General features: G+C 47.8%; 1 protein-coding gene across 3 annotated transcripts in view; it reads right to left on the reverse strand.

Moving 5' to 3' along the window:
• Positions 1–27,041, reverse strand: part of MEAK7 (MTOR associated protein, eak-7 homolog) — a 1,198,349-nt gene that overhangs the window by 799,346 nt on the left and 371,962 nt on the right. For 2 of the 3 annotated variants that reach the window (XM_069636236.1, XM_069636239.1), the window contains exon 3: positions 16,277–16,504. In XM_069636236.1, the coding sequence (XP_069492337.1) occupies positions 16,277–16,504 (228 nt within the window). Of the gene's footprint in view, positions 1–16,276; positions 16,505–23,468; positions 23,532–27,041 lie in introns of all 3 variants that reach the window. The other variant, XM_069636243.1, reaches the window with a different exon arrangement.

Here is a 27,041-nt window from a genome sequence, read left to right on the forward strand (position 1 = left end):
TCCTATCGCCAACACCTACTCCAATGCTTCCTCCAGACAGACCCTCACTGAACTCCTCTTTGTCGTTCCTTCGCCAGACCTATGGACTCCTCATATGATCTCTGTGCTCTGTCCTATCTCCTCCTCTCCCAGTAATGGTGGCACTCGCTGGGAAGTTCTCATGGCTTCCTTCAACTCCTCTAAAGTCATCATTAATGTCTACCTAAATTGCACTGTCATGGTCCTCCTCCTCCTCCTCCTCCTCCTCCTCCTCCTCCTTCTCCTCCTCCTCCTCCTCCTCCGGGCGTACCTCTGATCTGTATCCCTCCCCAGAAGGTCTTTAAGGCTGGCAACCTTCTTTATATTGCCACTCTCAACTCTCACTCTGCTGTCAAACACTCCTCTGACATCTGCCACCTCCTTGAAGAACTAGACCGTGATGTCCTTGGTCTTACTGAGACATGGTTCACGGCCAGCTCTGTCACAAGCTTTGACACTCTCCTCCCTGATGGCTACAAGATCCTCTCCGCACCTAGATCCTCCCGGTCCAGTGGGGGGTAGCACTGATCTTTCCTGAGTGGATTCCTGCCTCTATCATTCCCACTCAGACCTACTGCTCTTTTGAATGTCTTTTCTGTAGACTTTCTCTCTCGCCTACCCATTCTCCGAATGTGGCTACCATCTACCGGCCTCCTGGTCAAATCACCCGATTTCTCTCCGAGTGGGCGGACCTCTCCTCCTCTCTCCTGGCCCCTACCACTCAACTCCTCCTCCTCCTCCTCCTCCTCCTCCTCTGTGACCTCAATATACATTTAGACTCTCCTTGTTCCTCCTCTGTACTCTTCTGTGACCTCTGTGGCTCCCTCTCCCTGTACATCCTCCTCTCTGGCCCGACTCACTCTGCAGGGCACACACTATGTCCTGATCTCCTCTGACCCTCCCCCTCTCCAACCCTCTGACCACTCCTCTCTCCTAGAGCGATCACTCCCTCCTCTCCTCTCATCTCTCCCTTTCTCCCCCCCAAGCCAAGCCTACCACAACACTGCCACCTACCTTCTCGGACATCCGGCGCATGAAGCGTGTGTCAGTTGAGGCTTTTGCCACCACTTTCTCTCCCCCCTCCACCTCTGGCTCTCTCACATCCTGACACAGCCCTGTTTCTGCTCTACTCTTCAATTTCTGATACTCTTGCATCTTTGACTCCACCCTTTCCTTCTGCGCCCACATCTCTGAGGTCTCCAAAAAGTCAAACTTCCTACTGCACTTCCTCAGAGGTACTCTGCCTTTCCTCTCCTTTCCCCCAGAAGCTCATGGTATCCCAAGCTCTGGTTCTCTCTAGGTTGGACTATTGTAGCAGCCTCTTTCTAAATCTACCTGTCACTACTCTCCGCCCTCTGCAACTAATCCAGAACAGGCCTGCAAGACTTGTCCTTGGCCTCAAGCCCTGGGATCATATCTCTCCAGCTCTGGAATCTCTCCATTGGCTCCCAGTGGGTGCAAGGATTAAAATCAAAACCCTCTGCATTGTCCACAAGGATTTCTGGGGGCTGGGTCCAAAATACCTTCAGTTATCCCTCTGCAAATACCTCCCCTCTCAAACTCTTTGCTCCTCTAACTCCCTCAGGGTCAGTCGTTTTTCAAAGAAACGAGCTGGGGGTAGATCTCTGTCTTCGGCTGGGGCCTCCCTCTAGAACAGCCTCCCTGCCACTCTAAAACCTGGGGAGAACCATCTCCGGTTCCGGAAGCACCTCAAGACCTTCCTCTTTTCTTTTGCCTTCACTCCCCCTCTCCCCTGCTTGTCGGTTCTCTCTTGGCACCATGATGTCCTCCGGGCCCAGGTACCTGCTCACCCTGACACCCTCCTGCAATGCCTCCGGGCCACCCCTTGCACTAGGGTCTGTATCTGTACCCATACAGCCACCCCCCTTTTTCTTCCTGCACTTATCAGACCTACCCTGTCTGCTGCTTTAAATCTAGCACTTGCAAATTGCTTGCTGCACTACAACCGTTTGCGGTCTTTATTATTTATTATTATTTATCTGTTTCTCCTCTGCTTCGCACTTTCCACTTTTCCCCCTCTCCCATGCACTTGCGCATTCTCAATGTCACTGGGCCTAGTAAGATTGCGGTTTTGTTCTCCCCTGTTCCCCTCCTTTGCCTTGTCGCGCTCTGAAACACTTGTGTATGAGCGAGATCTAAATAAAATATCAATATCAATATAGCAATATCATTTTAAAAAGCTGAATGTGCGTTGCAAAAGATGAAGTGAAGGCCGGTCGGCAGTCATACCATACTTCAGCGATGAGTAATAGGAATGGAGATTAGGTTTGTGTGACAAGACCAGTTACCTGGCATCACCAGGAGGGGGTAGTCACCTCTCAACCTCTCAGTAGCCATGCATGAAGTTTCCAGCTGCTATGGTTCGGGTGGAGGACCGCCCCACCGATTGGGAGAGAAAGAAGACTCTCCTCGGAAGGTGCCAAGGAGGTCAGACGTCATGTCCAGCAACTCCAGATACCACATTCTCCAGGCCCTGTCAGGAGCGATCAGGATCAATGCGGTTCCAAACGGGCGCAAATTTGAGAGGACCAGGGGAATGACAAGGATTTGCAGGAACGCATAAAAGAAGTTGCGCATAAAAGAAGTTGGTAGTCCACTCGATCGTCAGTGTGTCCCCCAAAGTTTGCTGACGAGGACATTCCCTGGAGCAGAATAACTTGCACTTCCTGTTGACACTGGAAGCAAAGAGGTCCACTTGAGGAGTCCCACAAAGGAGAAGATCTCCTCCAGAACTTCCTGGCAGAGCTCCTATGCGAGGGAGGCTGAAGTCTGTCTGCTTAAGGCATCTGCTGCGACATTCTCTCTTCCGGCCAGATGTACCGCCGTCAGAGACAGTAATCTTCAGAGCCCAGAACCACAGTTGCATCACTTCTCTGCACAGAGGCAAGGACCCCACACCACCTCACTTGTTGGTGTAATGCATGGCAACTGTGTTGTCTGTCAGGATCAGCACAGTAAAGCTTTTTACCGAGGGGAGTAAGGCGACCAGGGCCAGCCCAATTGCCCTCAACTACAGCAAGTTGGTGCGTTCCTGAAACTCCCTCGGACACCACAGTCTGCTCACAGTCAGGTCGGGCAGGTGAGCACCCCAACCAGTCAGAGATGCTTCTGTGAAACACTCATCAAGTTGTCCCATACGGCCCACCACACAAGATCCTGAGCTACTAGGTCCGAGTCCTTTCCAAAGGTCTGGCATGTGGCCCTGAAACTGTGACCATTGCCAATGGAGAAGCCACTGAAGTACTCTCAGGGGCCTTGCCTCCAGTACCACTACAATGGAGAAGGCCATGACGCCCAGAAAGATCAGGACTTGTTCCTGGGATTGGAGGACATCGACCACCTGAAAGGTGTTCACCACTCGGTCCTCGGGCGGGAAACACCTGCCCAGGCAAGTGATAAATCAAGGTACTGGGGTGCCGAAATCTGAGACTTTTGGAAGTTCAGGGAAAATCCCAGGCTGTTGAATAGAGTGCATGTGCAGGGCAGATGCTCTGAAACTGGATCTTCGGAGCGAGCTCGGACAAGCCCATCGCCCAGGTAGGTAGAGACATGAATGCCCTCCTTCATGAGGTGAGCCGCCACCACTGCTAGCATCTTGGTGAAAACCCTGAGAGCCGAAGAAAGACCAAATGGCTGAATTTTGTACTGGTAGTGATGTTGGCCCACCACAAACGTCAGGTACATGTGCTTTCAGTGAATCAGCATGTGGATGTAGACATTCTAAAGGTCCACTGTTAACAACCAGTCCTGCAGATTGAGGGCTTGCAGGATGAGTGAGCCAGTGTAACCATCCTAAACTTGTCATTGCGCAGGAACAAGTTCAGTAGCTGCAGATCCAGAATGGGGCGCAAGCCCTTGTCAGCACCAGAAAATAGATGGAGTACCAACCCCTGCCTCGCTCCAAGCACAGTACCAGCTTGATTGCGCACTTTGAAAGAAGCTGACGGACCTCCTCCCGGAAGAAGGTGTCTGGGGACAAGGGGATGGCTTGAGGGACATGGTCCAGAGGGCGCTGTAGAAACGTGAGGCACTACCCCCGTTTGACGACGTGCAAAGCCCAAGCATTGAACATGGGCCTTGACCATTCAGAGCTGAACAGGGAAAGCCTGCCTGCCACCGGTGTTCAATGGTATACCCCAACACTGAGGTCTTACTCCCTGGGGTGCAACAGGGACAGTGGTACCCCTCTTCGCAAAACTACCGCCTGAGAAGTGCCTGCCCCGATGTCTTTCCTGGGCCGACTGACCACAGTCTCTCAGAGCATGGGCGGAGGAGGGACGAAAATCACTACCCTGCGACGACGGTGCGGGGGGCTGCAGCATGGCAAGCCCCAAAGACTAATTGCCTTTGATAAGTGGACTTTCTGGAGAGCATCATCAGCCTTAGCTCCAAAGAGATTCTGACCAGGGAAAGGCATGTCCAACAGCAAACCATGATATCCTCAGCCAAGAGTGGCATCTGACCACCGTACTCGTGGCCACAGACCTCCCCACACAATCAACACTGTCAAGCCCTGACAAACATTTAGCGAGCTGTCTCCTTGCTGTCAGTGACTAAGGACAAAAAACAATCCCGCATCTCCCCTTCAGGGATGTGTTCAGCTGAATTGGCAAGAGCTGTCTAAAGGCCAAACTGTACACTTTGCCATGGCGCAAGAGGCATTAACGGCACGCAGGGCAAGACTTCCCAATGCCAACAACATCATACACCGGGAATCACGCCTCTTACTTTCCCTGTCAGGAGGAAGCGAAGGCGGAGGTCTTCAAGCTAGCCGTCGCGGCCTGAACCACCAAACTCTCTGGTGAGACATGAGGAATGAAATACAGGATACAATGGGGCGGAATGGTGCTGCTTTGCCAGTTCCCTGTCCACAGCCTGAACAGAGGCAGGTTTCTCCCACACTTTCAGAACGGGTGCCTCCACTGCCACACGGAAGGGCAGGAGTGTCTCCTTTTTGGGGGCATTATCCAAAAGATTTAATAGTATTGAGCCTTGGACGGAACTGAAAGCCTCAGAGTATTGGCCACCTTAGCCATCAAAAGCTGAAAAATGGCTTAAGGCTTTCCTGGGGTGGGAGCCAGCAGAATGTCCATCTACGGGGAGGGAACAAGGCCACTGGCGACCTGCAGGTCCTCGGCCAGTACATTCTCAGATTCCCACTAGAACTCCTCAGTAAAATAGCTCACCTCCCTAGAAATCAGGGTTTCAAACCCAAAGAGAACCTGGTCATCCTCCCCACCATACAGGTCATACATCTTCGAGATGAAGGTGTTCATAGGGAGTGTAGTGTATTCCCGCAGAGCCACTGTGTCAACAACACTGACAACATCAACAACGAAGTCAGAACCGGTGCCGAGACCTTGATGCATGAAGGCAGGGTTTGTCTGCACCAAGGCGCCTCAGCCGTCTTCTGGTCCAGGCCTGAGCCCGTAGACGTATGGCGTGGTCCCCAGTGGGTATTGTGACAAAACCCAGGATGTCGTCACTGCTACCATAGGAGGAGCCTCTGCCCATGAGTCCAGGGAGGTGAGGCTGCAACCCAATCAGCGGGTGGATCTCATAGTAGGGGACACCCCCTGTGAGACAAGTGACAACCATTGTGTGAGAATGCGGTATCTTCCTAAGGCCTACTCCTCTCCTTCACCCCCAGTCCCTCCTTCCCTACCCTCATGTCCCATGTACTTCTATAAAATTCAAGAAGTAGAAAGGACTGAGACAAGAAAGAATAGAGGTAACTGTCATGAAGATCCAGGCCAGGAAACTGTGACGAGGAAGAGGTGCGGATCTGCAGGGATCAACCAGATGAACTTGCATGAACAGTATAGTCTCCAACTACAGACCTAGCTGGATATTGACATAAAAACTGACAGCAAACTCACCCGAGTGTCAGATCCTCCCTGAAGGAAACAAGAGTGTGGCGAATGCTCACTGCGTAGAACAGCAGGGAGAGACAGAAGCACTGGAAGGCAAGAAGCAGGCTGTCCAGGGGACAAGCCAAGAAACCAAAACCAAAGAGACACAGGGAAGCCTGCGACCGACTGGAGGGCTGCAGCCAAGAACCTAAAAGGTATTTGGTTGGCTGAGCCTATCGTTGGGGGTCGGTCCCCAGACGGTACAAGGAACCCTAAATAAAGCAATGCATGGAAAGTGGGGGAAAGAGGATGACCGCTACAGGACATTAACAAAAAATATTATCAAAACACCATAACCAGGAGAATAGAGTTTGGGACCCTTTCAGGTGAAGGACATATCACGTAATAAGACATCTCCAGGACAAGCAACTGCTCCGCTGGGACTGTAACCACAGTCTAGGCACATCCAGGACCCAAGACTGGGACCAAATCCAACCTAACTAACCCCATGGGGACCACAACTAGGGCAACACCCCCATACGAAAATATCATACCTAGCATTGATAAAGACCCCTCGAGGTCGAAACGTGTCGGCTGACCACCACAAAGACTAGGAGTCTACACTGAAATAAAATCACACTGTACCAACAGCACTCAGCGTGGAAATCTATATGAATATTTTCTCAAATCAAACTTTTGCAAGGTAGCCATGCCCGTCTCTCCAACCTTACCAAGAGGTGTGGGTGTCACCTCCGCCAACCTGTGACCTCTCATACATGATTAGGACCATTTCAAGAAAAGGTAGAGCTCAGCGCAGGAGTGTTCACAACTAGGGCCCACTTTTTCTCCTCAATATCACGTAATAAGAATACCCAATCTTCTTTGTGACAGTACTTGGATAGTAAGCGACCAAGGGATGTCAAATATCAGACGACAAGGTGAAAACTGCGATAGTCATTCCTTTGAATGTAGTACTTGGCAGGAGAGTAAACAAAGTCTGCATATGAGATTATGAGACTGTGAAGAGAACTGTGAGAGTAATACATATGAACACAGAACTTGGCAGGCGAGTAAACCAAGTCTGTGTCTGAGACCAAGAGACCTGGCAGAGAAGTGAACCAGGTCAGCCTACTAGGGTCAGGGACCCACCACCGTATAGTGGAGGAACATCCAAACCACTCTTCTTCGTGGCAGTACCTGGTAGAGAGGGGAATCAGGTCTGCCAACCAGGGTCAGGGACCCCGAGAGGCAAAGAAGAAGCCCCAGAAAGGCTGGGGAGGGGAGACATTGCCCCAACAAGTAAGACTCAACTTTAATGACTTTCAAACCAAAAACTGCCTTTTGTCCAGGCCAATGGGGTCATTCCTCTGGACCAGGAAGATATGCTTTTGATTTCATTTAGCGTAAAGTGTGATGGACAGAGATAGGATTTTGACATAGGACTGTGGACTCTTGATTTGACATCCTGAGTGGGACATTAGTATTTTTGGTTGAGGCAGGGAAACCCCTGTTTGAGTTAGGGCAAGATAGGGTTTTCTTTTCATTTTTTCCACTTGAATAAAAGTCTGTAACAACGACTATGACCCCTCTGTGTCAGAGTCTTACTTCTGCACCCGTACAGTACCCTCCCGGTTGCAACAGACACAGTGGCACCCATCAGCGCCAAAGCTGATGCAGCCACTGCCTGAGTCGAAGGCACAGAGACCAGAGCTGCTGGCACCTTGGCAAAGATGTCTAGCATCTTAAGGAGGAAATGCTCCCATTCCCCCGTGGATGAGGGGTAGGACAGGGTAGAAAACGGCCTGCACTGGCTACTCCTTAGAATCCTTGCAGAAGTGTCTCTTTATTGAGGAAGAAGGGGAGAGTTGGTGTAGGGAGCGGGAACTCTTCCCACTGCTGCGTCTACTTCTTTTCCTTCTCCTTCGCCTTGTAGACGAATGTGAAGATTTATTCCGCACTTTACCAGAGGGCCTTCAAGGTGCACTGACTGGAATCCTGTGTGTCGTGGTCCTTGTCCAAGCAGTGGAGATTAATCTGGTACGGATCTGAGACTGACATCTGCTGGATGCAATCAGCACATGGTTTGAGGCTTATGGCCTTAGACAGAGTAGGCATAGCACAGAGAAATAATCTCAAAAGCTCAATGAGTTTGTTCCCAATTAGCCAACAGATTGCACAGAAAAAAAGGAACTGAGGTCACAGGGCGAGGTGCCTCAATATACAGTAACCCCAAACTCATGTCCGGAGAACAGGAGCATAAGGGTGTCGGATGGAGCCGCTGTAAAGCTCTCCTGTCTCGGTCTTGCGCGGATGTCCTGGAGCACCCCGAGGAAATACCCACACCACTTTGCACCCTTACCATGGTTAGCACTCAAGGGTGTACCAGCGTGGTCGAGGTGAAAGGGATGGCCTTGTTGTGTGCAGATTTAAGGTATGAAAGCTGTATTCCCTCTGTACAATGTTATCGGTGCTGGATTTTCCCTAGGATACAGTATAAATGTCAACCTTGCAGCGTAACCTTCCCTCCTCTCCCGCCGAGAATACTTCCCCAGGCATGATTGATTCACTGTAGTGCATGTGAGCGGTCTTGTAGAAGCTCCTTGATCTAGTTGCATCAGTTGAAAAAACAGCCCAGCTCTGCTGTGGCCGGCTACTTTCTGCCTTAAGTAGTTCCAAATAGTGTCCATTAAAGTCTCTTGTTTTCCCAAAAATGTCCCCTGTTCCACATAGAAGCAATATCTTTCTCGGTTAGGTCTCATTGGTTTCTGGCTCTGTGAAGCAATGTCCTAAATGTGATATTTACTGATCCCTGTGTACGTTTTCCTTGCAGGTACCCTGGACGTCAACAAGATCAGGAATATGGGTGCACGAGTTTCCAAAATACAACCTTGGAGGAGCCGCTGAATGAAGAAATTGTTAAGTTTTACAATGACCTTGAGGTGATGCTTTCCATGTGATTCTGCAGATGTCAGCTTTCTGTGTTCTTCTATGTTCCATTATAGTTTTTCTCTTGTAGGTGTTAATAGTTCCAGAAGCTTTGAAATGGTGATGGCGCTGTCTCACTGGAGTTTCCTGTGGTATGTTCCAGTTGGAGCCAAGAGGCTCACATGAGTTGGTGCAGCTTTGGGAACACAAACGCTGAATACGTGCTTGAGGATGGGGGGGGGGGGCTTATATAGCCCCGCCCATCCACGATGGTGTCTGTGATTTTCGTGCCTTCTTGAATCCATGTCTCTTGGTTTTTGGCCATGTTGGAAAGTGCATCCACCTCCATCCATGCACTAGGCTGGTCCAACTGAGGTCTTGTGGGATACATTTGGGAGGGGGCAAATGCAGGTGATGGGGGGGATGTGGTTTGGGGTATTTGGGACCCCATTCATGACAGCACTTGCCCCTAAACCTCCCTCTCCGGCCCGGGTTTGCCAGGGTGGTCTATATGGAAGCGGGCCACAAGACGAGTTTCAAATATCCCTGATGTGTGTTCCCAAGATCCATCAGTGACATTATACTCCTTTCAATCCTCCGGGTAATACAAGACCCCCCCCTAGGCTCTCTGTGTACCTCGTATTCGTATCCGGACCGCTATCGGGCCTACAAGGGTAGCGATTGTATATGGACCAATAAAACTGGAGGGAATATCCAGGGGCCTTTTAGTTATAAGGTTTTAGTTGCTAGCCATACTCTATCCCCCGCCTGGTATGTTGAGGCAGGCTGTCTGTTTCAATCTGCAAATCATTTGTATGTTTCCTTTGCATGCGTGAAATTTCTCTTGGCTTTCTCTAAAATGCGCTGGATGATAGCATGCAGTATATCAACTTCTTGCATATCATTGGGTTCCGTGGGAACAAATATAGAGGTACAGGGGTGTTGCCCATGAAGCAGATAACTGTTGAGCTATATACAGTTTTGTTATATGCATATTGTACTACCCTGAGAAAATCCACCCAGTAATAATTGGTTTGAGCTAATGTGCATCATAAGTATTGCTCAAAGCATTGATTGATGCTCTCAGTTTGCCGTTTTGTCAATGGGTGGCAACTGGTAGACAGACAAATGTCAATTTGGGCCAGTGAACAACTTCAGGACCAAAAGCAAGATATGAATTGGCTTTCTATGTCACCGAGCACTGAAGGAAACCCATGAAGCCGAATGATGTGTTGCAAAACGGTATGAGCAAACGGATTTTAGTGGTGGGTAGGCCTTTCAATAGTGATGAAGCACGCCATCTTAGTTAGTAGATCCACTACTATTAGAATTGTGTTATAACCTCGGTTAATGGGAAACATAGTAATAAAGTTCATTGACACTGTGTGCCAAAGTGATGGTGGCACAGGTATGGGTTGAAGACGGCCCTGTGGTTTTTGTCTATGGGCCTTACTTTGAGCACAGATGTCACAGGCTTGCACAAAACGGGCCACGTCTTTAGTTTATGTAGGCCACCATTAATGTGGTTTCACCTTTTGGTTGGTTTTTGTGATGCTCGGGCGGCCCTCTGATAAAGTGTCATGGTATCCCAAATGACATGTTCATGCAATGTTGGCCTTGGAACGTACAGGCACTTCTGATAATAAGGTAGGCCATCTTGTATGGTACGATCAGTTCCCAAGGTTATTCAAGTTCGTAAATCTTCTTGCAAGTGGGCACTGCACATGGCGTTGTGCAAGATGGATGTCATCTGGTGTCTTGTTCGTTGCTTCAACAATCTTTTCTATAGGGATGATTGGCGGTGGTTCTGGGAGAGCATGTGCTTGTTCTTCCTCATCTTTGCTGCATACCAGTCTTGAAAGGGCATCAGTATGGGGATGGGGAGCAAGTGCCAGTGGATCTAGGTCACCTGGCCTAAGCCCTGCCCACCTGGTGCCTTCCTGGTTGCTGCTCTTTTTCCCTACTTAAGGAGCCCTCCAGACTTTTCCTTTGCAGATGGGGAGCATGTGCAAGTGGATTTAGGTCACCTGGCCTAAGCCTCACTCACCTGGTGCCTTCCAGGTTGCCGCTCCATTTCCCCACTTGGCAAGCCCCGCCCACCTGGTGCCTTCCTGGTTGCCACTCTTTTGCACTACTTAAGGAGCCCTCCGGCCTCTTTTCCTTTGCAGATCGGGAGCAGGTGTAGGTGGATTTAGCACACCTGGCATAAGCCCTGCCCACCTGGCGCCTTCCAGGTTGCCGCTCTTTTTCCCCCACTTGGCAAGCTCCGCCACCTAGTGCCTTCCTGGTTGCGGCTTTGTTCCTACTTAAGGAGCCCTCCAGCCTCTTTTCCTTTGCAGATGGGGAGCAGGTGCAAGTGGATATAGGTCACCTGGCCTAAGCCCCGCGCACCTGGCGCCTTCCAGTTTGATGCTCTTTTTCACCACTTAGCAAACCAAGCCTACCAGGTGCCTTCTTGGTTGCTGCTCTATTTCCCTACTTAAGGAGCCCTCCAGCCTCTTTTCCTTTGCAGATGGGGAGCAGGTGCAAGTGGATCTAGGTCACCTGGCCTAAGCCTTCTTAGCCCTGCCTCTTCCTTCCTGCTCTTAACTCATAGATCAAGGACGTCTCTCGCCCGGGCGTCCGAAGCGAAGGGCTGATGAATAAAAGGGCAATTCCTGTTCGGACCATGAGGTTCTAGGGCTTGACCCCCCTGCTCAGACACCAGATAAGCACATGCACAAACATGTGTTCACTCCTTCTGTCCCCACAAGCCATCTCCACCCCTTGTTGTCCCCCTGTGATGTTCCCTTGTGTCCCCGTCCCTTCTCGCACACAGGTGGTGCCTGTTTTGCTTGATTCTTTTACCCTGCTGCCCCTCCCCTCCTCCAGCCTATTTCTGCAGGAGTCTGTCCTGATACATTCTGGTTTCACCATCACCGTCTTGTGGCCAATGCTGGATTTGACTTTTATGGACTTCATTGATTCACAGTGCGTCACCCTTTCTCAACTCTCATGCTGGACTTCCTTTGTATCCTGTACTCATGGTGGCCCTGAATCATGCTGTTCCCCATCTTCATCTTGTATCCTGGCTTCAAACATTATGTGTTACTACTGACTTTATGCAATTGTATTCGCTCTCCCCTCTTGCTTCTCCACTCTTTTTTGACTGCTTACGCTCTGTTCCCTCATCTTCTCATATTTCCCTTTTCCCCATCTCCTCCCCTCCTCCCCTTACTTTCTTCTATATACTTACTCTATCAGTATTGTCCCTGGACTTAGTAAAATAGCAACCTCGCCTGTCTCCTCCCCCCTCCCCTTGCTTGTCCCCCCCCCACTCCCTCCAGCACCATCTGAAATGTGTCAGGCCTAGTACGATAGTCGCTTGTTTTGTTCCTCCCCTCCCTTTCTGCACCCCTCTCCCTCACCTTTTGTTTTTCTCTGGCTCTACCAGAAATGTCATCAGGCCTAGTACGGTAGTCGCCTGTCTGTTTACATTTCCTTTCCACTCTCACCCCTCCCTTCCTCATCTATGTCTTAGCTCTTCTACTATCTGAAATGCCGTCAGGCTGAGTACGATAGTTAATTTCACATCCTTCCTGTTCATAGCCTGTAAGAATGTCATTGTACATTCCCTTGTTCCCTCCCTTTGCTTTGAAGCGCTTTGAAACACATTGTGTATAGGCGCTATATAAATAAACGATCATACCATATCTGCCTTCCCATTCCGAACTCTGGGTTGAGAGGTTATAATGAAAACAAAATTCAGCAAAGAACAAGGCCCAACGCAGCTGTGAGGTTAGGATCTGTGAATAGGGTCACTGGATGTTTAGTCACTACCAGGTGATGTCGCCATTCTTTAAAGGCTGCTTTTATGGCCAATAGTTCATTGTCTGTGAACGCTCCTTGCATGAGGATGGGAAAGACAGTCTCTTGTTCCTCCAGTCAATTCTTTGGTTATGTGACTCCGACCATGGGATTCCCAGGATGAACCTAAAATGCAGGGCGCGGATCAAATAAAATGAAATGGTCTCTCGATGCCCATCCTGAAAAAGCATTATGAGCTCCTCTGTACAGGTCGTCACTGGCCCTGAACTGAGTTGTGTGCCGTCAACAGCCCGGACATTATCGGTTGTGGCCTTGGGGTATGCAAGTACGCCAAATTGGGCTGCTAGACTGAGATCCATGTAGTTCCCTATAGCACCCCAATCTAGGTAAGATTCTACTCCATGTAAGTTCTGGTGTTGCTTTTGTACGACTAAAATGATGGATATTCTAAAATGAGACCTGTGATTTTCTTACACTCGACAAGCGGGTCTCTACGCTAGACAGACATCCTTGACATCCTTGTTTCCAGACGTCCCTTGAGGGGATGCTGTGTCCAGGGCCCATACTGCTTTCCGCAGTGGATTAACTGGGCAATCTAATAGAAAGTGTCTGGCTTTTCAGCAGTAAAAGGCACAGCTGATACTGGTGTTTTAGTTCCTCTCCACTTTAGCTATGGGGCCGCGGAACCCTGCCAGCTGAATGGGTTCAGATGGTGGTTCTCCACTATTGTCTTTTGGGCGAACTGAGAGGTAGGTCGTGCTTTTGAACGTCTTCAATCTGCCCTGCTTTCCGATAACCGAAGATCTAACTGTAAGACCAGGTCAATACATTCGGGACATCGATCTGGGGGATTCACCACCTGCGTGAGCATGTCATGTAGTTCCCAACATAACCCATGATGGAATACGGTGGTATGCTTTTGCTCCGGCCAGTTCATCTCAGCCACCAACCAATTGAACGTGGCTATTCAAGCGAGTAGATCTTGGGATCTCTGTTTCCAAGAAAGGAGCTCATTATCTAGTGTCCGTGCATGAGTCGTTCTAGCGAAATGTACTGTATAATTCACTAAAGAAACAAAACAAAACTACATGCCTACAATTATGCCAACCTTGTATCACTGTATCACTGTACATATACAGTAAAGCCCGGCTTGACTCTAACACTATGTAAATGAAGTGTATAATTTGCTAAAGAAACAAAACTGTATGCTTACAAATATGCTAACATGTACCCACTAAGTATTAAGTCTGTACCAACAAAGCAACAAGTATTCTTCTAACCTACGCCGCGATACCCGAGGGTTTGGGCGTATAACCAAATGTAATAAATAAATAAATATAGTTTGCCCTGAAAGCCCCTGATATCGTGCAAAAGGTGGTAATCCCTTCCCACCAGAGGTATTGACTGGTTTGCGGCTTTGCCACCGAGATACGATAAAACAAAGGCAACTTTAGTCTGGTCGTCTGGAAAGGCACCTGGTTTGCATATGAAGTGCAACTTACATTGTTTGATAAAAGCAGCATACTTGTGAGGATCCCGTAGTAATCGTTCATGGGGTGCCAAAGGGATGGTAAGTGGGGCAAACTCTTGGATGGGGTCACTAACCGAACTTCCCACACCCCCTGGGAAAGTTCATATATGTGTGTGGTCTCCAGGTAATTGGGCCTGACCGCTTGCGGTGGGTTAAACAAAGAGCTAAATCCTCTGTTCACCCTCCGTTTACCACTAATTTCCTCCTTAATGCTTTGGTCTCGGACCTAGTCACATGAACCTCAGCCCAAGCTCCCCTAGTAATTTGGCAAACATGTCCACCTCCAAGGTCTCCATGATGCCCGGGCAAAACAATGCTGTGGGCTCAGTGTCCTGGAACGCTCACCTGTCTGGGTCTTGCAGGGATGTCCTGGAGCATCTCGAGGAAATACCCACACCACTTTGCACCTCTACCATGGTTAGCACTCAAGGGTGCACCAGCATGGTCGACGTGTAAGGGATGGGGTTGTTGGGTGCAGATTGAAGGTATGAAGGCTGTATTCCCTCAGTACAATATTACCAGTGTTGGATTTGCCCTAGGAGAGAGTATGAATATCAGGACTGAAATGTAACCTTTCCTCCCCTCCCACCATGAATACTTACCCAGGGGTGGTTGACTCACCGTAGTGTGTGGGGGTGGAGATATAGAAGCTCCTTGATCCAGTTGCATCACTGGAAAAACAGCCCCGTCCTGCTGCGGCCGGCTTCTTTCTGCCTTCTTAAGTAGTTCCAAATAGTGTCCAATAAAGTCTTGTGTTTTAACAAAAATGTCCAATGTTGCACATAGAAGCACTAGCTTACTCGGTTATGGCTCAATGGTTTCTGGCTCTGTGAAGTAATGTCCTAAATGCAGTAATTTCTGATACCTGTACATGTTTTCCTTGCAGGTTCCCTGGATGTCGGTGAGATCAGGAATAGGGGTGCAGGAGTTCCCAAAATATGACCTTGGAGTCTCTGCGTGAAGAAATATGCAAGTTGTACAATGACCTTGAGGTGATGTTTTCTGTGCGATTCTTCGGATGTCAGCTTTTTGTGTGCGTGTATGTTCAATTATTGTTCTTCTCTTGCAGGTATCAGTAGTTCCAGAAGCTGTGAAATGGTGGCGTCGCAGTGTCACTGGAGTTTCCCATGGTATGTTTCCAGTTGGAGCCGGGAGGCTCACAGGGGCTGGTGCAGAGTTGGAAACACAAACGCTGAGCATGTGCTTGTGGATGGGTGGGGCCCATCCAAGACGGTGTCTGTGATTTTGGAAATCAGGCGTGATTTCGTGCCTTCTTGGATCCATGTCACTTGGTTGGTGGTCATTTTGGAAAGTACATTCACCTCCATTCATTTACTAGGGTGGTCCAATGAGAACTTGTGGGGCACCCTTGAGAGGGGAGCATATGCAGTGATGGGGGGGCAATGTGCTTTCAGGGTATTTGGGAACCCAATAATGACAGCTGCGCTGTGCTTGAATATTATAGATGAGAAATGCGTTGGAAGATTAATGCTCCTGTTATTGCTGGTAAGCTAGCGCAGTGACATTCCCAGAGCTCTAAGCTTGGAGCAGACCGAGGCACACTATTTAGGTCCATTGTTTAGGTCCACTTTTCAACAAAGTTGACAAATCACTTTTTATTGCAGGGGAGCTACTGTGCGTCAGTCTGCACAGAACAGAAACTAAAGCGGAGCCAGGATTCACCGTGCATAATACTTAACATTATACTTAATATAATTAAAGAATGGTGAACGAGTGACCTTTGCACTATGGTAAAAAAGACCAATTTCAGAAAAGAAATGAGAATAAGGGACATTTAATGCTAGTATATAAGCCACTACATGCTGATAGGGGTAAAAAACCAAACATGCCGGTTGTGGAAGGATTTTATTCATCCCAACCTGGTACAAGTTTCATTAGTTTTGCATCACATTTCTTATACAATGATGGCATATGATTCGAAAAATGCAACAGAAGAACCAAAGGTTTCAAACCTTAAATTTAAAAAAATATTTAGGCAACAGTCTTAGTGATAATTCCAAAACACTGAAGCACAAGAAGTGTTGGAGAACTAATGAATTACCTTTTGAGCAAAACGGGAACATGTCAAAGACCAAAATAAAATCCAGGCCACTGTACATACCTGACGGACCTGGCTTCCTTGAACTTGGGCATTTTCTGCTATAAGACGAAGGATGGCATCACCCCTCTCGTCAACATTTCCTCTGTACAAATCTGAGACAAATGCAGTCAACTGCTCTTTGGTGATGTTTTCACTTGCAGCAGAGGCCTTGTCCTCAACATCTACGCTTCTTACTGCATTATATATGCGAACCGCCATAGCCTCTGGTAAAGATTCAGACACATAGGCCTGTAAAATACAATTGGACAAAAACACGTTATCTGGTAAGGAACAGTGCCAGGTATCCTTGAAGAACATCATGAGATGTAACAAAAACGCAGACTTAACTGTATCAGGGACAAAAACGATAGCTAGCTTGAAGGTCAGAGACATTGGAATGTTTTCACAAATGCAGTTTCTAAGAGTCTTACATCATGCTAAAAGTATTACAAAAGCACTAAAACAGTCAACAAAACCATCTCCAACATGCAAGTATATTTAGAGAAGCTCTTACCTTCCCAAAGGCAACTTGCGATTTCAAACAGTCCTGCCTGTACTGTATGTAACATACACATTAGAACTAATGTGTCCCATTCTTAACTGCTGGGGCAATGCATGCATAGGTGTGTGGCTGTGTCTGTATTCGTCAAGAGTATGTGAGACTAGGAGTAAAAGTGAGGGCGAAGCACACCTATATGAGAGAGCGAGAGAGAGAGCAAGAGGATTCCAAGAAATCTGCAATGAGGTTACTTGCATTTTTTATTCTTTTCTTTTGGATAGATCATGAACAAGTGTGCGCGGAAAGGACACATTATCAGATAATTACAATGGAATCAGTTCAGGCAGGTATCAGGTAACAATGTCCCCATACATGTCCCAGTGAAAAGCCATTGGCAACATTATATACTGTGACATTATGTATGGGGACAGGTTGCAAGGATGCCCCTGCTCCCCTTGTAAAAAAAAAGTTTAAAAAAAGAATTCTGGGGTTTGACGGGGTGGCCCCCGCATGTTCAATGTAATAATGCCTCTGCAAAAAACAGCAACTTTTTTGTCAGGAGACATTTTTGTGGGGACATTTTTAAATGGAACCTTCAGGCAACCTTTCACTCATTGGTGACTGGTCCTCTTGCAAGAGCGGACCACCAGTGACCGCGAGGGAACAACTGACATTACTAGAGAAATGGGCCATACAGCGCTCTGCAAGCCGCTGAATGATTGCTTCATTTTGCAGCATTAGTGTTGTCAGAATTTTTTTTTGCTCCGGTTTACCATCCTTCCTTGTTCGCCCTGACATCTTACCACTTTCTGACTGCCCCAGACATCTTGAATCGAGACCCATCATGATGCATGGAGTGTGCGCAAGCAAGTGCCGTTAAGTGCAGTCAGCAGGCAGCTTTTGACTGCCTGACCCCAGACTTTTTTTTTAATCAAGCAGATCGAGATGAAGTGCACAACTTTGAAAGCAAGGGGCCACAATGAAGCCTTCTAAGGTAGGACTGCACCACATTATAATGTTTGGATTATTGCTACAATTAATTTAACTGTTCATACATGCATATGTAAATGTGAAATATAATCTTTGAAGCACAGGCCGAGTTATGGTGCTTGAGCCCAGTCAAGGCATAGCTGGCATGTTAACTGACGCGTTACATTTGGTTGTGCCAGCTAACAGTGCAGCTAATACTTTATTGGAGGCCCATACTGAGGTGAAAATCACAACTTTTTAAAACTTTTTGCCCTATGCTCACGTAAAAGATGCTCTGCTGCTAAAAAAGGCTAAAGTGCCATTTAATATGTCAAACATATGTATGAATGCGGTGGGAGAGTCTGGGGATGTGGAGCAAAAGGTTGTGGTGCAACATGATGAAGTCACCCGGATTGATAATAATTTGCTGCTCGATATGTGTGGAGTTCCAAAGAGAAGCAACAGCTAATCGAAATGCTACTAATAAGGGGTGTAAGAAAGGCATGGTATGAAACAGTGAAGACTTGGCACAAGTGATCACAGTTCAAGGGTGTTTATTGAACTTCAAATGGGTTGGTTGAACGCATACCTAAACATAAATCTAAGGATCCAAGTATGGGAGCAAGCTACGACCATCAAATAATAAACAACGCAGTCCTAGTGGAGTGTGTCAAAATAAAAGGGCCTATACTAATAAACCTATTGCCATTCCTTATTTCTAAATACAATGGTGTGGAATAACAATGTATGCAAAAGAAAAGTGTTCAAGAAAATAGGTCAGGATGGTTGAGAAGTTGGTTCCCCTTCCCCACGTTTTCATCACGGGGTAAGGCGGCACATGTGAGCTTCGCACACATTCTGGCTTCTTGGCCACAAGGTAACAGTTCAAAACATTGTTATAAGGACCTTCTGCCAAAGAGTCTTTCTCCCAGTGACAGTCTTATTGCAGAAGGCCTGATGTAACAAAACAAAACACAAAAGTTCCTTTCCTTTGTCAGGGCTTTCACATTCAAAAGTTCACAACTGGTCTCCCCCTTGCTTGGGCTCAGATCACCTTTTTTCCACAATGTTCTCAATTGGTCTCCCTCGTTCTGGCTCGGACCACGGATGCCCCTCATTCGGGCTCAGATTATTTTGATATCAGAATCAAAGACTTTGGAATGTGCAATGGGTTTTGCTTAAACCGTCGCAGGACCATTTTGATTCACTTCACACAATTGTTCCCATCAATCCTCTACTTTTGTTTCTCTTGGCGGGATGCCTTACAGAGACTTTCGAGGGAGCACCCACATGGTTCCGGACCACTCTGCCAATGGTATTGTATCTTTCTTTCTCAAACTTAAACATTCATCAGCAGTTTAACTTTGCTCACGTCTTTCATCACACACCTTTAACAATGTTCGATCCAGTGCTCATTATGCAATGTTCCTGCTTGCAACCTTGACTCCAACACAGAGCGGTCTTGCATCGGTCTCCCCAACTCACCGGCTGTGTTTATCTCTTTGTCACTTCTTTGTTCATGCAGCCAAGGCCGATACTACGGTGTCTCCTATTCCTTCCTGCCTTGGTCAGTTGCCACGGGAGGGCCCTCGGTATCTCCGACACACAATGCAGTATTTTTCAGTCTGGTTTCCCGGCCTTACGCTTTCTGCACTGAAGGATTCTTGAAAGTAACAGCGTCTTGCCAAAAAGGCCAAGGGTGCTTCCCTTCTTACGAACCCTCCTTGGTTTGACGTCTTTCTCCCCTCGTTCAGCTGCCGACTCGAAACTGCTGTAACTTCGTGTGCTTTGCCTCGCTCAGAGTGTGTTCTCGTCCTCTGCATTTTACCGTGTGGGGAGGTTTAATGGCAGTCAGGTGTGACTGATTGATATTAATTGCCTGACCATAGTAGTGGGACATGTCAGGTACACGGCTCGGATGCGAGTCTGTTTAATCACAGAGCAGGCTGTCTGTGTGAATGTGTTTGTGCAGGAAAAGGGATTTGGGGGGGGGTAGAGTTTTCATATATCCTACCTGGTAGGATGGCGTAAAGATGTTACAGGGAAGGAAGGGAAGCCGCATCTCACCATCAGGCATCCATCCCACTGACTTTCTCAGAGTATAGAGGCATCCAGCAAGAACCGTTAAAGACACCAGAGTTAGGCTAGCTGTATGATCCAGGGCACCAAGCCTCGTACACAGGTCGGAGTTGTCAAAGCATTTTGCTATTCATTGGCAAAATGGGGCTGAACATTTATTATTTTCATAAATATTAGGTATAAAGTATTGAGTGAGCACGGGTCTAGCTTTGAGAAGCAACAGAGTGCCTTTCAAGCTTGAAGCATTAGTTGGGGGAGAACATGGTGAGAGGCCCACAGAAACAAGGAAGTGGGGAGCAAACAACAGGGGAGGGAGAAGGTGGGAAGATGGGAAGGTAGGAAATTTGTCAGCAAGGGATCTATAAGCAACCAGGGAAAGAAATCATGGGGATCAGATAACACAGTTTCAGGAAGGGTGGAGAGTGGATGGTGTGTGGACCTAGGTGTCAGGGTGGACACATTTCCTGAAGAGGAGGGTACTGAGCTCTTTCCTGAACTCTAGAAGCAAGAGGTGTGTCTGATGTTGACGGGGGCAGGCTCCAGAGTCCTGGGGTGTAGACCGAGAAGGCCTGTCTTCTGGTTCTTTCCTTCCTGTACCGTTCAAGTTTGGTGAGGGGGATAGCTTAGGGACAATGCGTTTGTCTTGGAAGCAAGACAATGCAGAGCAACATAGGAATCAATCCCGATCCTGTGCTTAGAAACCAATCTCGAGTATTAAGCGTGTTATAAAAAAACTATTATAAGTCTGCACATGTCCTTACTTCAGGTAGATTGTAGGCCTCCAGAAATGCTGAGTTCCTCAGTGAGGTAGCTTGGGGATTTCAGGGTGACAGCTTTGTAGATGAGCAGAATTTGAAGATGATACAGGATTGCAGAGAGAGCAGTGCAGTTTGACAAGGGTCAATGTTATGTGGGTGAATTTGCAGAGTCCTTTGATAGGTCGTGCTGCAGCATGCAGGACACATCTCAGGGGTGCTAGGGTCGTCACCAGAAAGCTTTGCAAACTGGCGTTGCCACCGTCCAGGTGGGAGAGGACCAAGGCTTGGGCAGAAGATCTGACGTGGTTTTCTGGCATAAAGGGCTTGATTTTCCACAGGAAAGTTGGTACCAAGCGGTTTGTGTCTTCCTTGCTATGTGCTATTTGAGGGAGAGGCATGTGCCGATGTCTAACCCAAGGAACTTGGCGCAGGTGGCAGCTGGTATGTGAAGCCGTCGAGGTGCATGGCAGGGAGCTAGGTCTGGATGTCAGGGTGTTCGGTGTTGTTGGTCAGGAGTAGAAATTCAGTCTTGGAGGGGGTTGAGCTTCTGGTAAGCACTGTACTAGGGAGGTGAGCCTGTTAGGCAACATTCCCCATAGGGGTGGTGGTAAGCGGGATCTCACAGCGAGAGACTCCCCTGTTGGGGATAAGGACTCCCATTCCATCAAAGAACTCCTAAAAACCCTTTCTTGTTAACCATCAATAACATCCATGCTTCAAGAAGTACATCAGAGCAAGCCGCTGTTTGTTATTGTAATATTGGCCCCAACATTCATCTTGAAGAAATGTCTGCCAAAATAATTGTGACAAAGAAGAGAGATGAGCGAGTCATACAGATTGCTCTATGGTCTAAAGTTAACAAAACTGCGACGAAGAAGCCTAGACGAGTAAGAGAGAATACTCACCAAAGAGAGAGAAAGGACTTTAATGTTACGCCGGGTAGGACCCAGAACTATAAACATAGAAGGACTTAAGATGGAGAGTAAGATGGAGAGTGAAGCCTGCGAAGTTTGAAACTGGGAAGAGCTGGGAGTCGCTGAGAACCGAGAGATCCCCCTTTGTGAGGACATGGCCAGTGGGCATACCGAAGAGGCACAGGGAAAAAAGGGGTCTGTGTCTTGCAGGGGAAGAGAAGCCTGATGAAAATAGAACAGAGAGCAGTGGCAGGACTTGGGAAAGGAGAAACAGCAGCGAGACCGCTGCAGCCATGGCCAGGCAGGGCTACACCGAAAAACCAACAAGAGTCGGCGTGACCGGAGGAGCCGTTCTGATGCAGTAAGTTATCCCGGTCCTGAAGAGAGATCCAGTGGTGCTAGCCCATGAACAAGAAGGTAACGGGAGAGGCGGGAGACCAGGAAAGAGATACAGGGAGGAGGGACACACCCAGCCTACTCGTCGCAAACAATTGTTTGTAAGAGCAAGAATGACTACAGGACTCTGCATAATCGTCCCAGTGACATAAGTGTCTATAAGACACTGTCTACACATCTCATTGAGCAGACAAGTGTTATTGACAACCAGAATAACCCTAAAGAGAGACATAGTGGAACCTGTTTCATTAAGCATTGCAAGACAGGAACTGAACAAAACCCTTGCAGTAGTTGGGGATATATGATTCAGTCCAAAGTGAAAATTAGCTTAATAGACCAAGAGAATATTTGTGTAAAACATGTTGTTCATGAGGAAATAAAAAAGCAAATGAATACAGAGAATCACGATCAGGAGAAGGGACAGTTGGGTTCCTCCAAAGTGCTGGAGAAAGGGAACCTTACAGAGACACCTAGAGAGGATGTAGCCCAACGGGGTGAACACTCATATATAAAGGAGAAAAGGGTCATCTCTAAAAGGAAAGGGGATGCCAGGAGGGTTGAAACGTCCGAGAGAGGAACTAAAGGAATTAATTCAAGCGATAGCCAAGAACTATTTGAAAATTACCTATTAGGACTGAACAGCATTTGTTTTTTTTTTTCTTTAGTGGTAGGTCCAGAAGAGATTAGCTTTGAGACGTAGGACAGACTGTTTACTTTTTGGACTACACTACTGATGAGACCACTAGTTTGTTTTGTTAGGTAGGGAAACCCATTGAATAGGGCTACATAGGCCTTCTCACTTCAATAAATATTTTTTGAATCTCCTAACGTACCACATATGGTGTCAGTAATGGGATGTTGCCCAATTGAAAAAAGTTGAGGAACCCTGAAATAAATTCCACTTGCCTCTGCCCCTACAGTAGCACCACTAAATCTATAGACTTTGATTTACATAGCAGTGCCGAAGTAACTATATATGTAGGCAAGCACGAACTGGTTCCTACAGGTTTCGTTTCATCTCCACCACCAGGAACATACGTTAGATTTGCTTCCAAGTCTAGGCATGGATATATGGGTTGGACAATATGTTTGGAGTGATTGAACCTGACTACAGGGGAGACGTAAACATCTTAATTCATAATCATGGGAAGCACCCATATCAGGTAGAAATAGCAGGAGAAAACAGCACAGGGAATCTTAGAAAATGCCATCTTTCCTGTGCCCCAAGAAATTCAAGAGCAAACTGAAACAGAAAGAGGCACTCAAAGATTTGGATAGGCAGATAAACAGCCAAGTAAAGCCTATCCACCCCCGCCCACAGTTCGATGAAACTAAACTCCTTCTCGACTTGGCATTTGCACAACATAATGATCCAATCTTAACCGAAGCTTTTTCTAAAGTTATGACACAAACAGAAGGTAGGGCTCAGAGGGTTCCCTTCTTTTTCTTAAAAATAGGCTTTCTGTACTAGGAGCGATATAACACGAGAAGGTACCCCTAGAACTCAGCTAGTGATCCCGAGGAGTCATCAAAGAGTGTTTCTAGAACTTGCACACTCATTTAACATCTGGTCTTCAGGGGGTATCTGTAACGCTTACCTGCGACTCAGCGGGAGGGTAATGCCTTCTCAGCTAGATGATCTGTTATCTGGGGCTCTTATTCTGTGGAAGCAACAATAGTTTTTTTTTTAAACTTTATTTTTGAATTTTTCAACAGGTAACAACAAAACAACACCCAGGTGGGTGGATCAACAGTTGCGCCCTAGAGTTCCCCTGTCCCCACCACCCTCCATCCTCCCACCGTGATCGTTTGTGAAGGATGTTGGCCCTTCAGGTTGTCCCTCAGCGTCGTGTCCTCCTGCGGTGAAGCTCTTGACTAGGTTATTCAGGGAGTTTGTTCAGATTGGGTTGATGAGGTGACGTCGTTGTTGGACTGGGATAATAGATAGAGGATATATGGTCCCCAGATATCGGGTGGGCGTGCATGCAAGGGTAGAGTTCTGATGAATTCTGTTTCTACATTTTGGCAGTATAGGATGTCTTTTAACCAGTTCGCCATAGTGGGGGCATGACCCTTTCCCCATGACAGTTTTAATCTCCTGCACGTGAGTGTCAACAGGATGCCCATGAGTTTCCTCGTCGCAGGCCCTAAGTGTCTCGTAAGCCCTAGGAGGGCTAGGGTGGGGATAGGTGTCAGGTCTTCCCCGATGATTGTGGCAGTTGTCTGTAGAACCAGAGTCCAAAAATGTGACACAGTGGGGCAGTCCCAGGCTAGATGAAGGAAATTCACCCCTGGGGTGCCACATCTCTCACATGAGGCTTCTGATTCGGGGTGTTGAACCTGTTTTTTAGCTGGGGTGTAGTATGTTTGGTGGAGGTAGTTAAAGTGGATCTATTTAAAGCGTGCGTTCAGGGCCACGCTTTATATTTGTCGTAGGATGTACGTCCAGTCGTCATCTGGTATCGGGGCTTGTAGGGTCCTCTCCCACCTCTCCTTTGCGCTGTTATTTTGGGGTGTTTCCCTTAAGAGGGAGCTGTAAATTGTGGAGATCAGTCTGCCCTCACCCCAAGCTTGGATTGCGTCATGTAGGAGTAGGGGGTTGTTGCGGGAAGGTTCTGAAGAGTGTTTGCAGGGCGTATCGTAGTCTGAAATATACAAACGTGTCGATGGATGTGATGCCGCATCTGCCTTTGATTTCCTCTAGTGATATAAATGACCCTTCAATTAACAGGTCGCTCATAGTCTTCATCTGTAGTTTATCCGCCCACTGGTGAAAGACTGTCTCTGCTGTCAGGGGAACCTCGGGTATAAACTTAATTGGCAACAGGGGGGAGAATCTGGTAAGCACAGCATATCTCTGCACTAGCTTTTTTCAGATCGCATATGTGGAAAGCACCACGTTCATCGTGTTCTGAGGTACAGGGAGATGACCTAAGATGACCGCCCTAAGCAGATTGGGTGACGCCAGGGCACACTCCACCTGCATGTGTGTTTCTGATAAAGCTGGTAGCAAACCAATGGCTGAGGAATTGTGCCTGGGCTGCCCAGTAGTATTTCTCTAAATCTGGGAGCACAAGGGCTCTGCATCAGGTCGGTAAGATAAGCGTTGTGTAGGCCATCCTTGCTGGTTTGGCCACCCATAACAGCTCAAGTACCAGACTCCTGACTCTCTGCAAATATGCTTGGGATAGCAATAGGGGTATGTTGGCAGACAGATAAAGAATTTTAGCGAGGTCCACCATCTTGACCAGCGAGGCTCGACCCCATAGTGTCAATGGAAGCGTTTTCCATCTTTGTATTTGCAGCTGGAGGGAGCGCAGTGCCTTTTCGTAGTTGTCTTTAAATACATCCTGGTGAGTAAGAGACATTATAATCCCCAGGTATCCGATGTGTGCCTCTTCCCATAGGAACTCATGGTCATCTGTACATTTTTGGGTGCCCGGAAGCGTTTTCCATCTTTGTATTTGCAGCTGGAGGGAGCGCAGTGCCTTCTCGTAGTTGCCTTTAAATACATCCTGGTGAGTAAGAGACATTATAATCCCCAGGTATCGGATGTGTGCCTCTTCCCATAGGAACTCATGGTCATCTGTACATTTTTGGGTGCCCGGAGTCAAAGAGAATATTACGGATTTAGAATGGTTAATTTTTAGGCCGGACACAGTGCCAAATCTGATGACTTCTCACATAATGGGGTTTAGGTTTACCGCTGGATCACGGACGAAGAGGACCACATCTTCCGGGTAGAGAGATATTATTAGTTTGTGCGGTCCCGGCTTTAGGCCTCTCTGGAGTTGGCAGGCACAAAGCCCTGACGCTAGCGGTTCCATTGTTAAAGCAAATATTAGCACTGAGAGCGGACAACCCCGTCTGGTTCCTCGCTGTAGGTCTATGTGTGTGGACTTTGTGTTACCTAGGATAATGGATGATTTAGTGCCGTTGTATAAGAGGGAGATTAGCCTAATAAAGTATTTCCCCAGACCCATCTGTTTGAGTACCGCAAAGAGTTAGGGCCATTCGACTGAGTCGAAGGCCTTCTTGGCGTCCAGTAGTACTGTGATTGCTTGTTGTGTGGGTTCTAGGGCTGCCATGACCCCACACAGTCTCCTGATGCCGTATGTCATGTTTCGTCCAGGGACAAAGCCAGCCTGGTCTCCAAGTACCAGTGCTGGCATTAGAGGGAGTAATCTGGTTGTTAGTATTTTTGCTAGTATTTTGTTGTCTAGATTAATTAGAGAGATTGGCCTATAGGAGCGCAGTCTTCGGGGGGGGGGGGGGGGGGCTTTACCTGTTTTGTGTAGCAGAATGACATTGGCTTCCCGAAGGGTCAGTGGTAGGATCCCGTGTTTGAGTGCTTCCTCGTATACCTGCAAGAGGAGCGGGGCCACTAGGGTTGCAAAGGACTTATAGAATTCGCCAGTTAGGCCGTCCGGGCTCGGGGCCTTAGTGTTGGGCAAGAGTTTGATGGCTATCAGAACTTCTTCCAGGGAGATAGGTTGGTTCAGTGGCTCCCCAAGCTCTCTCTCCACCCAGTACAATTCACACTCATTTAGGTAGCCTTGTAGGGTTTCAGCGTCAGCGGTATGCCTGGAGTTTTACAGCCTGCACAACCTCGTCCTCTGAGTGCACTATTGTGCATTGGGCATTCCAGACCCTTTCAACCCGGGTGGGTTTCCTGTCAGCAGCTATTAGTCGTGCCAGCAAGGCTCTGGGTTTCTAACCCTCGCCGTGCTGGCGTATTTGATATCTCCGGCTTAAGAATTTTAGTTTGCGCTCTGCCAGGTTTCTGAATTGGAGAAGTTCTTCTTTATGTCTCGCTTGGCTGCGCGAGTTGTTGGAGCTGGAACATGCAAGCTCTAGGTTTTTTTAGTCGGTCCTCGCTCGTGGCCAGTTCGCGTCTGATCAGCTTCAGTATTCCGTTCTCCTTTGCAATGCATAACCCTCTGATATAGCATTTTAGGGTTTCCCAGAGCGTGCCTGCTGACGAGACGGAGTTTTGGTTGACTTCTAGGAGGGTCTTGATTTCGTCCTGCAGTTCTGTGGCAAATACCTGGTCCAACATTGATCCTTGTTTAAACCTCCAATGGGGTGTCCCCACTTTGGTATTAGGGAGCTTGTAGTCAAGAGCCACCATGGAATGATCGGAGTAAGTTTGAGGTAGAATTTGGCATGTT

Source organism: Ambystoma mexicanum, chromosome 1q, assembly GCF_040938575.1.
Source record: "Ambystoma mexicanum isolate Mex_15411 chromosome 1q, UKY_AmexF1_1, whole genome shotgun sequence".
Classification (NCBI taxonomy): domain Eukaryota; kingdom Metazoa; phylum Chordata; class Amphibia; order Caudata; family Ambystomatidae; genus Ambystoma; species Ambystoma mexicanum.